Source organism: Mus pahari, chromosome 3 (assembly GCF_900095145.1).
Source record: "Mus pahari chromosome 3, PAHARI_EIJ_v1.1, whole genome shotgun sequence".
Taxonomy (NCBI): Eukaryota; Metazoa; Chordata; class Mammalia; order Rodentia; family Muridae; genus Mus; species Mus pahari.
Window position 1 is genome coordinate 71,433,253 of NC_034592.1, and position 17,047 is coordinate 71,450,299.

At 38.8% G+C, this 17,047-nt stretch overlaps 1 protein-coding gene across 1 annotated transcript; it reads right to left on the reverse strand.

Annotated features, from left to right (window-relative positions):
- Window positions 1–409: 409 nt before the first annotated feature.
- Window positions 410–1,357, reverse strand: LOC110319130 (olfactory receptor 8J3). Its single transcript, XM_021194567.1, has one exon. The coding sequence runs from the start codon at window positions 1,355–1,357 to the stop codon at window positions 410–412; it is 948 nt and encodes a 315-aa protein (XP_021050226.1).
- Window positions 1,358–17,047: the final 15,690 nt, after the last annotated feature.

A 17,047-nucleotide genomic window follows, 5' to 3' on the forward strand; every position in this document is an offset into this window, starting at 1 on the left:
TTAGTCTATTTCCATAGTGTCCTCTATGCTGCCACAGTTTCTCTGTACGTTATGGGTATTTGGGGAATATACTGGCCAGTGTTTTCTCTGCTGCTCTTCTGTTGTATGTCTTCTCAGTTGTTCTCATCATTCGATTAAAGCTATATGCTCAAGTAAAGAAATAAAACCGTGAATTCCTCCTTTTTTGTAATGATGGCGAGCCCAGTGTAGGATTGACTTATCAGTGGTAGTGTTACTCTGTTTCCTAGCTGAGTTAGTGTTTGTCATTCTTCACCACTGTCACATTGCACCTCTACTTTGTACATTGCACTCTCTGGTAGGAAATCACTATGATAAAGTCACATGAAAAGAGTCATCATTCCTGATGATAACCTATCAGTTGTCTCTATTAACTAAAAAAGTCTCACAGTTACAGTGATTTAAAAGAATCACATGGATTTGTCATGAATCTCTTTAAAGCGGCCTTCACGTCCTTGTTCCTCAGACTGTAGATCATGGGGTTCAGCATTGGAATAATCAAGGTGTAAAACACAGAGGCCATCTTATCAGTATCTAGTGAGTGGTTAGTTTGAGGTTGCAAATACATAAACAACAGCGTCCCATAGAAAACTGTGACAGCCATCATATGTGAAGCACAGGTGGAAAAGGCTTTTTTCCTCCCTTCTGCTGAACGGATCCTTAGGATAGACAACACAATGTTGAAATAAGATACCAACACTATACTCATGGAAAAGAACAGGTTTGTTGCTGCAGATATAAAGACTACAGTTTCTGGAAGGTAGGTGTCAGAACAGGAAAGTGCCAAGAGAGGGACATTATCACAGTAAAAATGGTTTATTTTTTTGGAGGAGCAATAAGACACAGAGAACACACAGGATGAAACAACAATGGCTGTGCAAAAGCCATAGAAGTATGTGAGTGACACCAACAGAAGGCAGACCCGTCGAGACACCACCACCATGTAGAGCAATGGGTTGCAGATGGCCACATAGCGGTCATAGGCCATCACAGCGAGCATGAAGATCTCTGCTACAATGAAAACCAAGAATCCTCCCAGCTGCGTGGCACATTCGTAGTATAAAGTGGTTTTCTTACTGACTAAGAAGTTGACTAGCATTTTAGGAGCAATGACAGTGGAGTTGCCAAAGTTGATGACCGCCAGGTGTCTGAGGAAGAAGTACATGGGAGTTTGCAGGCGTGAGTCCACGGTGGTCAGGGTGATGATGCCCAGGTTCCCTGCTGCTGTCAGAAGGTAGATGACTAGGAAGACAAAGAAAAGCGGAACCTGAAGTTCTGGAAGGTCTGAAACACCGACAAGAATGAACTCAGTGACATGAGATAAATTTCTAGGAGCCATGTAAAAGTTGTGACTTCATCTGTTTGGAAAGGAAAAGAATGCCATAGCAAGTTAAAGAAGTATTTCCTACCATTGCCATTCGATACAAGGTGCGGTCCTCAGGTGAGGTTGGTTTTTATTTAATTCATTTAAATTCTGAATGAGGTAAAATTCTGTTGTAAAACTCAAAGTTTTCTGCCTAAACTCGTCCTGAAGTAACGCGAGGGGTAAAGAATTAAATAGATGCTGCTGTATCAGATGAGGTTTGTGGACTACTTCAATTCATGTGGAAGGACAGACATGCTCTTAGCCTGTAGTATTTGAAGCTGTGATATTTTATGTCTTGTTGAGGAAGAAAGGGCATGAGGAGTAATATTATCATTAATTATCTAAAATATAATTAAACTGAGAATTGTTTAGTCTGGCACATATATGTTTACAGCGGGTGTCCTTCCCATTTTCTGTAGACTGTCATATAAAGTCATTAGATGAAAATTTAACTTAGATATGTTTGTCACCATACCTGTTATCTTTTCATTAATTTTCTGCTTTATTTACTAACACAGGATTGCATGAAACTATAGTGTTGAATCTCTTTCTACCATTAAAAGATTATATCAAAATGTTAATATTTTTGTAACATTTTGACATTATTCATAGGACTTTCTTGCTTTTGACTGCACCTTTCATTCTTGTCCAACAAGCTTCATATCCCTTCCATTATATTTTAATCAATCAATACTTATTAAATTTTGAATATTTTTTATGTACAAATGTTAACTATTAATTTAATCATTAGCACGAATATGTTAGTTTTATTTTTATAAAAATATTGGATATCTTTTTGTATAATTCCCACATAATAATATGCTTATTTATCATAGAATTTTATGACATTGCATATGCTGAGTAAGTTACTAAAGTTGTTTAAGGATGGCCGTTTGTCCTAATGACAGCTGGGGTGTCATTAGCATTCACAGCTGCTGATGTTTGGGCGGGTAAATCACAACAGGGCCCCCAATGGAGGAGCTAGAGAAAGTACCCAAGGAGCTGTAGGGGGCTGCAACCCTGTAGGTGCAACAACAATATGAACTAACCAGTACCCCCTGAGCTCATGTGTCTAGCTGCATATGTAGTAGAAGATGGCCTAATCGGCCATCATTGGGAAGAGAGGCCCCTTGGTCTTGTAAACTTTATATGACCCAGCACAGGGGAAGGCCAGGGCCAAGAAGTGAGAGTGAGTGGGTAGGGGAGCAGGGGCGGGGATGGGTGGGTATAGGGAACTTTCAGGATAGCATTTGAAATGTAAATAAAGAAAATAATAATAATAATTAAAAAAATTTGCACACAATGTTTAGAGTGTCATGGCCTAATTATACTTCCAAAAATGCCTGACAAAATCTAAGACCTGTTCATTTGTTCTCTCTTTCTAAAATGGACCTAGAAAAACATAGATACTTGAGCTGTAGCTACAAAAAGAGCATTAAAAAGTGACAGTGTAAAAAATGAAAATAAAATCAGTTAAATCAAACCCAGTGAATTCTGACATTGTATGACAGCTGATACCTTTGGCTCTGATAACAAACCTCACCCTGTCCCTTGGCTTCTGCTCTGGGACAAACACTACTGAAGCTTCACAGATTCACAGAAATCGCTTTTGTTATCTCACGAATCTGATGGTCTGGCCAAGTAAACACAATTTGTAAAATAAACCTGTGAACAAGGTCACTGCTGCCGGTATGAGGTTGAATGAGTAAAATACTCTCAGGGTTTCATTGAAACAACCAGGGAGAATAATTTGACATGGAATAATGGGGAGCTTGCTTCTGTCAAAACACTATTTGAATTGAACTTAAAATAAACACAAGAAAATGAATATGTGAAGCATCAGGTAGAAGAAAAAATCTCCAAGATTTTGAGCCATAAGAAATAAGGGAGAAATGGCATCCTCGGCAATAGAAAGTGAGTTAACAAGCGGATGCCTCTTACGTACGGAAGGGACAGAGTAAGAGGAGAGTATGTCACCAGGCTTTTATGAGGAATTGGCAATTAGTAGTGTCATGTGTGATATTACATTGAGAGATATATTACTATATAAATTTCCCACATGCTTTTGTTATTTGTGAATCATGGAGATATTTTAAGAGAGGTAAATATTTTAATTAACTTAATTGAACCATATTATTATTATTATTATTATTATTATTATTATTATTATTATTTTGCTGTTGTAAAGATTATGAATTACAGGGTTAGAGATGGGACTTAAAAGAAAAATTTAAGGATAAAAGAAGCACCTTTCACAGTTTTTTATGGACTTTTTGGAATGAGATAGCACTGGGTGGGCCAAAGTGAAGAAGATGAGTTTGAAAGATAAATTTGATAGCTAGAAGTGTATAATGATATCTTCCATATAATCCATGCTTTGAATCATATGGGGAAAAAAGTGATAGTTTGTATACATAATGGAGATTTTTATGGGGATACTTGAGAATCAGGTCAAAGTTCATAAAATGGTTTGGCTCTTCATAGGAAATTATTTAAAATGTAATAGTGTGTTTTTTGTTTTCAACATACTGTGCTTTTTATGCTTGTGATACATGACCTAGTATTATACCCCTACATACTTCATAGTATGTCAAGTACCTATAACACAGACATCACTAATAGTTGATTCATTAAATGTGTAATAAATATTTTAGAAGCATGAAAAGCACATTATGTTGAAAACAGAAATTGCACTATTAGGTCATGTATCACAAGACGTATCTGTCTTTAATTTAAAACAAAGTTTGGTACTGCTCACCTAATATCTATCACTGACAGCAACCACTTTGCCTTTAGAAAGCCTAGTGTAATACAAAAGAAATGGTTTTAGATAGGAAAGCTGACACTATTCTCAGTACTCTGGAAGCTAAAGCAGGAGGATGGTGAATATACACCAGTTTCCAGCCCAGTTTCAGTCACATAGCAAGACACTACTTCAAAATGAAAGAAAGAGGAAATGCAGACATGGTGGTGAAGCTCTGTAACCTCGGGACTCAAGAAGATGTGGGAGCAAGATGAAAGGATGTCTAAGATCATCCAGAGCTTTGCTATTAAACATGGTGGAGGGAGGTGGAGAAAATTAGATTAAATTTCCTATATTTGATAAATGAACTAAGTGCAAATTTTAGAAAGAATATTCACTTACTGGGAATGTTATCCATGAATATGAAAAAGGCCTCATAATAAACTAGTCCTGAGACTCTAGAAGTAAAAGTCTACAAATGCTCCCTTAAATGGAGCCCAATATTCTGACACCTCAGGAAAATGTTTCCTTTCAGCAGACTCTAAACTAAAACGTAGGCAAATTAATTATAGTCTGTGATAAATGACCTTTATAAATGTGCTCCACTGTTTAGTTGATTAACTTTCGGGATAGCATTTGAAATGTAAATAAAGAAAATAATAATAAATAAATTAAAAAAATTATATCTGTTTACATATGTGACATCGGATAATTTTTAATGTCTTTATAAGGCAGTATTACTTTGTACTGCTGACTAACCTGTAACTTACTAGGTTTCTAATGTTCTTTTTGCTTCAACCTCTTAGGAATTTGGATTATGGATGTGTACTTTTATGCAGAATTATCATTACATTTAAACTACATTTTTTTCAAAGAAATTTCCATTCTTCAGGAGGGATGTAATTTGTTTGCAGCACTGTGCATCTACTGTTCTTTTATAAATATTAATGATGAAAGCAAAATGTCTCTTTAGACAATATAAACAATAAAACTATATAAATTATCTCACTGACAAAAATGCACTGTTTTGGGAATATGTTACTTAATATACAAAGCACAGCGATAATTCGGTTTTAAAACATATGAATGGCTAATCATTACCCCAACAGATATTAATAAAAATAGTTAAAATATCCTAAGGAAATGCTAGTTTGAATATTTTACTACTTGATTATTAGCCATTCTTAGTTTTCTAAAATTAAAAAGGCATGGTTTGCTTTAAGATATAATATTGATTTTTAAAACCTTATACAATAATATGAATTATTAACCCACCTGGAATGGATACTAGACTTTTTAGTTAAAGTCTCTACATGGCTGTATCCATGAGTTGATTCAGCCCTATAAATCTTTAAGAGTCAAACTGTGAAGCATGGTGATGCTATGATCCATAAATAGTCTTTTGCATCCTTTGGGAAGATGCCACAAGGACTAGTTCCTTAACAATACTCCCCTCTAGGAACCCTCTAGGAATTAATGTAGTCATAAACACCTATTATTTTTTTAAGCAAAGGTCTCACAGTGTATCCCCAGGATGGAGAAAAACTCCCTATCCTGCTACTTTTTGTGTTTACAATGAGCTTACTTTGGTGTAGTCTGAGGTTGTTTTACTGAATTGAATTGAGTTCAAGTCCATAGTATCTAAGAGGAGTAGTGATGAAATTACATCTGTCAAAGAACTTCCCTTTCTTGATAGAATTTTTTATTTGCAAACATGCATTACTTAAAACCTATGAACTAGTGATATAGCAATAAAGCATGAACAGAGTTATATCTTTATGGAACATGCTAATCATGCCAACATCTGTCTTCATGTTTGATTTACTTTTAATTCAAAAATAGAATCAACACAATCATTACCTCCAGGAATGGTATGAAGTGGATTTTAAATTATGACATCCATGGGCTACAAAGATATGTCAGTGTATAAGAAAAGTGAGTTCATTGAAAGTATGAAGACCCAGTAAATAATTACATTTAAAACCTGGGTAAAGGTTTCAGTTGACTGTCAGTCAACATTGAGAAGTAATACATAGGATCTCTAGTGCTTACTGGCTGGCTGGCCTAGTCAAAGTAAAAGTTACAGTTCATGGAATTACTGGATCAAGAAATAGGAAGACATCGAGGAAGACATTAGATGCACTGTTAGGGTCTCCTTAAGTATGTGCATGTGTAACATATATGTGAAGTCATATCTTGTGAATATGACTAAACATTTTGATTCAAAAATGTATTTTGTAATCACTGAATTTAAATTTGTGTACTTTTTACATTCAGTGTCCAGGACAAATCTTATACAATTGTACACATTCAACATCTATTCTGTGTAGATTAATTCTTTTATAACCATGAAAGCATCCATATTTATATATTCGATATATTAATGAACTGAATTTTAGACACCCAGAAATTGTGCATAATCTCCATATTTAAATTTTAATTCCTAATATCTAAAAATAGAAATATATTTAGAAATTTGGAACTAAAAGTTAGGTGATTATTAAAAGTGGGCTCATCTATTGGCATTTTTATTATAAAGATTTGTATTTTTATATTACACTGTAATTTGTGAGAAACTAAGAAGTTAAAAATTTGTGTATGGTTATTTGCTCCTGGCAGTGAATATAGAAATTAGCACAAGGGCAAGTATGGTGCACATGCCTTTAATTTCTTCACTCAGAAGGCAGAGGTAGGCAGATCTTTGTAAATCTGAAGACACCCTGGTCTGTTTAAGAAGTGTAGGACAGTCATAGCTATAGAGATAGACACTATTAAAAAATACAGAAAAAGAAAAAAAAGCCCAAATGGTGTATTAGTTATTGAAAGAGTCAACAAAAATGAGTACAGATAAGGAAGTGTATATGATGAAAATGACTTTTTTTTTCATGTTGTACAAACTGAAATACCAAGATTCCCACAGGTTTGTTCTATTTTTGCCCAGTTGTCTCTCATTATGTCTTCATATCCTCTTACTTGAATTTATTTTGTGTTGAGTATATTTTCTATCTCTGCCTCTCCATCCTGTGTTTTTGTAATGTACTAATATTTTAAATAAAATAAACAAACAAGAAAGAAATAGACTTAGACTTTCATTGAGTAACACTAATAACCCCTCTTTGTTTGGTTGTTCTTTATTTCTTTATTCTTCTCTCATATAGTCCATCCCAACAACAGTCCACCATCTGCCTCTCCTCCAAATCTCACCCAACCTTACCTTTCTCTCCCCCAGATTCATGACCCTTCCTTTTCCCCTTAGAAAAGAAGAGGCCACCCAGAGATATCAACCACACATGGCATAACAGGATACAACAAGACTGTGCAAAAATCCCAGTTAAGCAACCACAGCATGTATGCAGAAGATTTAGCCATACAGGCTCCATGAACGAGAATTCACAACAGAGGAATATCAAATGACTGAGGAGCACTGTAGCCAACCAGCAGCCATGGATGAACAGGGTTACCTGAAAGGGCGGCTGGAAATGAAAAGGACAGGGTGTAAGAGAAGGATGAAGCTAAGACAAAAGTTTCTGATCAAGGTTCAAAGTTTAATAGTGAGCACTGAGTTTATATGGGGATAGCCCACAGACCCATTCTTTGTGTCAGCTGGATTGAGTTGCAAAGCAAGCTCAGCAAGACAGTCTACTCCTGTACGAAATTGACTCCACCTGGGTCTATTTAGCCTCCTCAAGGCTGGGGAAAGGGCACAAAGCAGCTAAAGAAATGTTCAAAGTCCTAAGTGATCAGAGAAATGCAAATTATGACTGAGATTCCACCTTACACCAATCAGAAATGTATAGAACTAGGAAATATTGTCCTGAGTGAGGTAACTCAGACCAGTAGGACATGCATGATATGTACTCATTAATAAGTGGATATTAGCAAAAAAAAAAAAAAAGTAGAATACCCAAGATACAGTCCACTGAACTCAATCAACAAACTGAAAGGCTCAAGTGAGGATGCCACAGTTCACTAAGGAGGGAGAAGAAAGCAATGGAAAGTGGGGAGGGAGGGAGGGAGGGACCTGGGAGTGAAGGTGGATAGGGTGATCTGGTATTGGGTGAGGGAAAAGGACTGAAGCCCTGAGGGCCAGCAGAAAGGGTGGAAACAGGCAATCTCTTGAGGTAGGAGGTTGGGGGAGACCCTCCAGAATGCACCAGAGACCAGGAAGGTGAGAGACTCTCAGGACTCAAAAGGAGGGACCTTGAGAAGGTACTATAGAAAGTATCTCTAGCAGGAAGACAGGGCATCACATTGAATGAGGGACAGATTGACCATGCCACTGTTAAAATTCTTACCCACAATTGTTCCTGTCTGAAAGAACTACAGAAATGTAAATGGAGAGGAGCCTGAGTAAAAGAAGGTCTAGACACAAGCCCAGAGTGGAATCCTGCATAAGGGGAGGCCCCAAGGCTATAGAGCACTCACAAAAAAGGACCTAGCCGTGACTGCATTCTGGAAGATCCAAAATTCAGCTGAAAGAGTCAGATGCAGATATGTGCACTTTACTAATTGACTGAAGCTGCTGACATCTGTGGTTGAATTAGGAAAGGCTGAAAGAAGCTGAGAAGAAGGGCAATCCTGTAGGAGGACAGCATTCTCAATTAATCTGGACCCCTGAGATCTCTCAAAATCTGGACCATCAAACAGGCAGCATATACCAGCTGATATGATGCTCCCAACACATATACAACAGAGGACTGCAGGGTCTGTGTTCAATCAGAGATGATGCACCTAACCCTCAAGTGACTGGAGGTCCCAGGGAGTTTAGAGGTCAGGTTGGGTAGGGGGTAGAGAGGTGGAGGGTGGAGACATCATCATGGAGATGGGGGAGGATAAAATCCAAAGTGTAAATAATAATAATAATAATAATAATAATAATAATAATAATAATAAAGAAAAAGGACATATAGCATAACACAATGAACCCATTTTAGTGTAATTGTCTTTTAAAGGTTCCCTTTCCATATTCATTTACATTCTGAGGGATTAGGTTGTAAATATGGAAATTTGTAATAAAACAGGAATTCCTGCACTGAAAGATATTAAAATATATAAAAAATAGGAGTTTAGTGTATCAATTGTAACAACATGATGAAATAAAGGTGCTAATTACTCTGAATCTCACAGTTTTAGCTCATTAACATTTAAAATCAGTAGCTTCCTTAGGCTTGACTCTGAAAAAAAAAATCTATTGTAGAAAAGCAATACAAAACATTAAAATATGGAAATAAAAACACCATAGGAACATTATTAAACATAATGAAATTACTGTTGATAGTTTACTGAGTAAATTATACACATACATCCTGAGATTTTTTTGAACTTTTTTGTGTTAGATTTTTAATTCTTTTTGTTGTTGATGTTGTTTTTGTTTTTTGTTTTTTGTTTTTCGAGATGAAAGGAAAAATTATATAAATTCAAAGTTTNGAAATGTAAAATTAAAAGAGTAAGTTTCAAAAATTCAAAGACCCAGGGCTGGACACTGAAATACAAGCCCGGCCATAAAGATAAGGAAAAGAATGCAGGAACTGGGCTATCAGGACTAACTCCACAGATATCTGGCAGGAAGGCACCCTCCTTGTTCACTGAGAATCATACATCAACCAGGTGACCAGCTGCCCCCAATAAACCTCAGGCCCTTTGGAATTTCCTGCCACCAACAGCCTTGGTGTTTCTAAGTGAGCCATATGTTACCAAGGACAGCTCTGCTGGAGAAGAGCTGTAAACCCCAACTCTCTTTGTGAACTCCTCCCCCCCCCCTCCTTATGGTCTTTCCTTTAAAAGCCCTCAGTTAAAAGAAATGAAATTTAGGGCCTAGGATTCATGTAACTTATGAGTTGTTTTGTTGTGAGCTTAGAAGCCTGAGGCTGAGAATTTAAGGTTCAAATAATGTAAGACATAAAGGGTTCTTTTAATGTAAACTTAAGGTAAAAATTACCCAGGCAGGCCCAGGCTGCCTTGAACCTAAAATCAATTTGCCACCAAGATAAGAGAAAGGAATGCAGGAACTGAGTTATCTTGGTTGACTCAACTGCCTTCCCCTGCTCATTCAAAACAAAACAAAAAGCTTAAAGTGCCTGAAGTTGTAAATTACTTGGATGCATGGTCACTCTGATAAGTCCCAGGTCTCTGACTCCCCAGCCCTCTATTCTGCTGACTTGCTATGTTTGAATAAACCAATCGCATGTAACCACGCAAACTCTCCCCACCCTCAGACCCTTACCCTATAAAGACCCCTAGCTTTTGGGCCTCGTGGTCGACTTCCTCTATCTCCTGAGTGAGATACGAGTCGATCTGGGGCCCCGCCAATAAAGTACCTCATGTGTTTTGCAGCAAGGCTTGTATTTCGCGTTTCTGGGGTACCCTGACTCCCGAGACCTGGGGACCCGAGAGAGTTCCTCTCTAGGGGGTCCTACAGAGACAGGGTTTCTCTGTATAGCCCTGGCTGTCCTGAACCTCACTTTTTTTTTCAGGCTGGCCTCAAACTCAAAAATCTGCCTGCCTCTGCCTCCCAAGTGCTGGGATCAAAGGCGTGCACCACCACTTTTAATTCTTTTTTTTTTAAAACTACAGATTTTATTTCCCCCTCTCCCTGTCCACTCTCTGACTGTTCCACCTCCCGTATGTTTTAGTCTTGAGATCTATACAATTACATGATTTCCCCCTTCCCTTTCAACCATCCAAGCAGTTCTATATAAACCTCATTGCTCTCTCTCAAACATAGTCATATTTTTATTATTATTATGTGCATATGGACATATGTATTTGTGTATGTTCTTAAATATGATCTGATCAGTCTATATTGTGTTATTTGTATGTATGTTTTCAGAGTTGACCACTTGGTGTTGAATAACCAATTGTGCTCATTCCTGGAGTTTCTCCTATTCTATGTATCCCTTAGTTGTCTGTCATTCTTTGTGTAGGGTGGAGGCCTCAGGCATTTCCTCATCCATATTGGCATGTCTACTGTTTTCCTGATTCAGTTTATGGTTAGATAGTTATGATAATAAGACTTTGTAGGTGTATCTTATGATATTACACTCACAGAAAACTCCTTGATCATCTCTAGGTTTTAGAATCTTTTGGCTTCATCTTCCACAATGTTCCCTGAGCCTTAGGTGCAGGACAGATGTATCTACTTAGACTAGGGTCTATAGCTGTGTACTTCAATTGCTTGTGGTTTTCTCCTTATGATCTTCCTTTGTTGCAAAGGGCAGTTTTTTTTGTTTGTTTGTTTGGTTTTTGAGACAGGGTTTGTCTGTTTTGTGCAGGCTGTCCCAGAACTCACTCTGTAGACCAGGCTGCCTTGAACTCAAAAATCCACTTGCCTCTGCCTCTCAAGTGTTGGGAATAAAGGCATGTGCCACCACTGCCCAGCAAGAGTAGTTTTCTTGAAAGCTGGAGGATTATACATATCTGTGGATATAGAAAAAAAATTTAGATTTTTGTTAGAGATTATGCTAGTTTAATAAATTGGTAGTTGTAGATTTTTCCAAGAACCATGACTTCACACTCTTAGGCTACCACACTCTTAGGGTTATCTTTACATGTTGGTGACTGTTGTGGCTCAAATACCTTAATACTGGATAGGATTGTTTGTTCATTCATAGTATCTGCTAGTACCATAAAACCTAGTCTTGATTATGCTGTTACTCAGGTCAATTCCAGTTAAGAAACTTCTGAGTCATATTTCTGAACAACATGATATTTTAAGCACTATTTGCATGCCTTCCACCTCTCAGGGACATCCTGCAATGACAATAGGCTCTATGATTTGGGAGTCCCTGGGACACTCCTGCCAACAACTCAAAAAGGGGGCTTCTCATTTTTCATATTAGTAGTTTTGTTACACGATTTTTGGATTTCTGTGGTAACATTGAAGACAAGATGAAAACATTTTATTTAAATTATATTTATATATTTACATACAGAATTGCTTATATTATTCTTAGATAGTTTATACTGTGATCCTTATAACCTTTTCTGATATCTTTGCTCCATAAAATGTTTTGGAGTAAGTTATACACATATAGCTTGATATATTGTTTTGTTTTTTAAATTGTTCTTTTATATCCATTTAAATTTTACCATATAAAATAAATATCATTTTTAAATGAGCCTAGAAATTAACAGAAATTAATGTCAGGTACTTCTAGAGTATTCATAGCATTGATGACAGCATGTATAAGAACTGTGAAAGAATAAGTGTTTGAAATAGGTGGCATGGTCCCAAACAAATTAAAACATTCAGTAGATCTCACATGGGAGTATTATTGGCAGTGGGGACCAGAGGCAGTCTCTGGGAGAAGGTGGAGAGAAAGAGAAAGGGGACCAGGGAGAATGAGTCTTTTATCTGAATTGTGACCCATGCACAAAGGGACATGGTGTAGGGGGTGGGAGTAAGGGGGATGGCACATGTGAAGGGATAGAAACTGGAGCAATACTGTCACCTAGAGATGGTATAACTCACTACCAGCTCCCAGAGAGCTGGGTGTAAAGATGCCTGATTGCTGTGAGATCACTTCTAGCTGTCCATGGATGTGCCTGATTTCTAATATTCCTCTCTTTTTCTTATCATAGAGGAAAAGAAAAGGGGGAGGGGGATGATTGTGAGGCAGGAATAGGGGCATCAGATCTTTTAAATTGCTTCCTGTTGTCTAGGGACTTCATCAACTTTGGGGGCCTAGCTGACCCTCACCATCAGGGCTCAGTCAGTAGCTGTTTGCACGAGGCTTGTCTGTGGACAGTGGCTGGTAATACTGTAAACGAAACTGATTGTTTGGTTAGAAATTTTCTGAATTTGTCATTGGAGGAATGTTGAGAGGAGGTTAATGTGTCAGGGAGCAAATAATAAAAGCAGAAAAAAAAATGACAAGAAGTGGGGTTAGGAAGGACAGTATCCATTTCCAAATGGAGTTTTCAAAAACTCATGAATCAGAGGCATCACCTCATCCTTTGCATTTTTGTATGTCTGATTGTAGTTGCTGGAATGGTTTTCACTCTACTAGACTATCTGATGTAGAAGAAACACTCTTTTTGGAAATGGTCAAATGCTACCCTCTTTAGCTGTAAGAAGATCTGGTCCTAGTAGGTTCAGAAGCACCACTGCTGCCAGGGAATCCATCTGTCTTTAGAGGGTGAGCATGTTTTGGCCCACTTCTTGAAGACTGTTGTCAAGCTGGAAAGAGAAGTGATTGTGTAAGGATAGGGAGGTCGTTACCCCTGCTGTTCCAGTAGCAGCACTTGCAGTTATTTCCACAGCATCCAGGAGTGGCACAATGTGAACATCCCTCTTGTTATGTTGGGCAGGTATTGAGTCTAAAACGAGGATTGGTAGACACTCTTTGCTATGGAGTACTCCTAATTTAGGGACAAGGAACACCAATTGTTCCTGACAAGCTGATGTGTAGATGATAAAATAACCTCAGTACCACAGAGAATTGACATGTTTTGGATTATAGGTCACTGTGGCTGAGATGAAGTATCAAGAGTATGGTTCTGTTGCTGTCTAGGGAACCTAGTGCTCCTACAGATCGTGTCACAGGTATCTTTAAACAGTCTGCCTTGCCAAAAAGAATAATAGAGAAAAGGGATGTGGTTGTGTCAACACCATATTTGGAGCAGTTGACAAAAGGAGAAGGGAGGTTACTTGGCAGGGTCACTGGAAAAGCTGTAAATGGCAGTTGTGAGTTAGTTCCAGAGGGTCCACATAGCCAGTGATATTTAAAACAGCCAGGTTGGGTGACTTTAAGGAGCTGTAGGCCAAGTCATGGTCTGAAGTAGAAGGCTAAATGGCAGGTTAGTGCCATTCATAAGAGGGATGTCAAGGAAGTAATGACCTTGGAGGAATATTTAATTACTTCTATTTCTCCAATTTCTAGAGGTTGAACAGTTGAGACATATTTTCTCTGGATGCAAATAGTACATATTGGGGACACAGATTGGTTTTTACATTAGAGCTTACCAACAACTACTGTTTCCCACCGGGGATGCCATGAGCCTTGAAAACAGGAGAGGGGTTTCCATCATTGATAGAAGCGATTGCCCTGTGATGCTAACAGTGGTATATGGCGAGACCAATATGGGCAGCCCCTATATTTGCCTGGCCATTGTTTCTTGTTTTCTTTTTTTTTTCTTTTTTTTTTCTTTTCTTCTTTTTTTATAATCATCTTTGGTCAGAGAGGATGCAAACAAAGAGGTCATAATATTTAGATGAAGTGGTGGATATAGAGATGACAGCAGTTTTGATTGGCTCCTGGCATCCAGCTATGGAGCAGTTTTCTGACCCTATTTGGAAAGACTGTTTGTTATCAGTGGGGGTTTCTCAAAAGTCAAATCTTCAGATGTAATGGCTACCATGGAAGGAAAGGAACAGCAGTGGGAAGAGGAGAAGGCCATAACCAATCAAGTGGGCTCAAACACAGCTGCCAGAGTACAGACTCATTTTTCTGGGATTGGGGGACAATGTAGGTGGTCCTAACATCCTCTGGAGCTTAAGAGAGCAGGGTCCTTTGGAATCGATGTGTAGGAAGAAAAATCATTTTGGGGTCAAGGTGGGAAATGTTTTAGGTGAGATAGGTGGACTCAATGAAATAGTACCTCAAGTATAGCAGCTGTGGGAGTCAGGAGAATTATCTTGAAGAGGCTCTGTCATTTAAGGAGAGAGGGGTGAGGACAAATGATCTGGAGGACAGAAAAGAACCTGATCTCCAATGTTGACAGGGAGTAGGCAGGGGACAGGCAGTGTGTGGCCATGGTAGTCAGTGGTCAACAAAGTTCAATAGGAGAGAGCAGAAGTGACAGAGTAATGGGATAAGTAGCTAATTAGGGAGGGGAGAGTGTTTGGGTGAAAGAACAGGAGTTAGAACCAGACTTCCATATATGAACTCAAAAGGTGAGATGAAAAGTGATTGCTTGGGGAGAGCCTATAGCCTAAAAAGAGCCAGAGGTAGGAGTTTTACCCAGTTGAGGTGAAGTTCCTATGACAGTTTGACAAGAGTGGTCTTTAGGGCACAATTACTCCTTTCTATCTTTCCTGAAGACTGAGGAGTGGGGAGAATAGGGAATACTAAAATATCAGTGGATGTTGATATCTTTAGAGAGAAATTGGGAAACTTGGGAGAATTTGGGACAGTTTGCTGACTGGAGGGTGACTGGAATTTCTTTCTCTTTTTTTTTTTCAGTTTTTCTTTTTCTTTTTCTTTTTTATTGGATATTTTCCTTATTTACATTTCAAATGTTATCCCCTTTTCTGCCCCCCCCAGGAACCCCCTATCCTATCCTCCCTCCCTCTGCTTTTATGATGGTGTTCCTCCACCCAATTACCCATTCCCATCTCCCTGCCCTCAATTTCCTTACACTGGGGCATCTATCAAGGCTTCAGAGGACCAAGTAACTCTCCTCCCATTGATGTGTAACAAAGCCATCCTCTGCTACATATGCAGCTACAACCATCTGTGCTCCTTTGTTGATGGCTTAGTCCCTGGGAGGTCAGGGGTCTGTTTGGTTGATATTGTGGTTCTTCCTATGGAGTCGCAAACCCCTTCATCTCCTTCAGTCCATTCTCTAACTCCTCTATTGGGGACCCCATGCTCAGTCTAATGTTTGGCTGTGAACATCTACCTCTGTATCTGTAAGGCTCTGGCAGGGCCTCTCAGGAGACAGACCTATCAGGCTCCTTTCAGCATGCACTTCTTGGCATCCTCAATAGTGTCTGGATTTGGTAACTGTATATGGGATGAATCCCCAGGTGGGACAATCTCTGGTTGGCCTTTTCGTCAGACTCTGCTCTGCACTTTATCTCCATATTTGTTACTGTGAGTATTTTGTTCTCCTTCGAAGAAGGACCAAAGTACCAATACTTCTTCTTGAGCTTCATGTGGTCTGTGAATTGTATCTTGGTTATTTGGAGATTTGGGGCTAATACCCACTTATCAGTGAGTGCATACCATGTGTGTTCTTTTATAACTGGGTTATCTCATTCAGGATGATATGTTCATTTGCCTAAGAATTTCATGAAGTCATCATTTTAAATAGCTGAGTAGTACTCCATTATATAAATGAACCATGTTTTTTGTATCCATTCCTCTGTTGAAGGATATCTGAGTTCTTTCCAGCTCCTGCCTATTATAAATAAGGCTGCTGGGATTTAAAATACGCAAATGATCTCTTGAAGGAGATCAGACATTGTCTGAGCCCTTTTGTTGGGAATGCCTCTACCCACTCTGATAAGGTGTCCATCAATACTAGGAGGTATTTGACAGTGAGCATGTGGGTAAAGTCAAATTGCCAGTCGGTTCCAGGAAGGGAATCTCTAACCAGGTGGGTAGGAAGAGAGAGTTCTGTGATACCTGGGGTTGGAGTATGACATTTGACCGATTTTGAAAGTAACAGTGATAGACTTTAAGAAAGGCAAGTACTCAGGTGTGGGGAATGGAAATTGCAGGTTGGTCTCCAGTCAAGCTGTGGTCTGATCCCCGATGGTCATAATTCATACCTACATGACATGGTAGGCGTTCCTTCTGCTCCTGGAACTCCAGTCCCTGCCTAAGGTACCACTTCCCACAGCCCCCACAAGAGAAGCATGGTCAGTTGTCACATAAGCAATGGCCCAAGCTGCTGACCTTCAGGCTAAACTCCTCCCCAGTTACCTAGCAACGGTGAAGACCATAAAAAGGGGTGTTCAGCCCCACCACGCTCTCTTACTCTTCTCTTCTCTTACTCTTACCCTCTTACTCCTTTGTCCTCTCACTTCTCTCTCTTCTCTCCCCTCTCCCCTCTTCCCTTTCTCTTTGTCTTCTCTCCTCTCTCCTTTCTCTTTGTCTCCTTTCCTTTCCTTTCCTTTCCTTTCCTTTCCTTTCCTTTCCTTTCCTTTCCTTTCCTTTCCTTTCCTCTCCTCTCCTCTCCTCTCCTCTCCTCTC

Excerpts from the sequence above, each read along its gene's own strand:
- LOC110319130 (XM_021194567.1), bottom strand. The coding sequence starts at position 1,357 with ATGGCTCCTAGAAATTTATCTCATGTCACTGAGTTCATTCTTGTCGGT.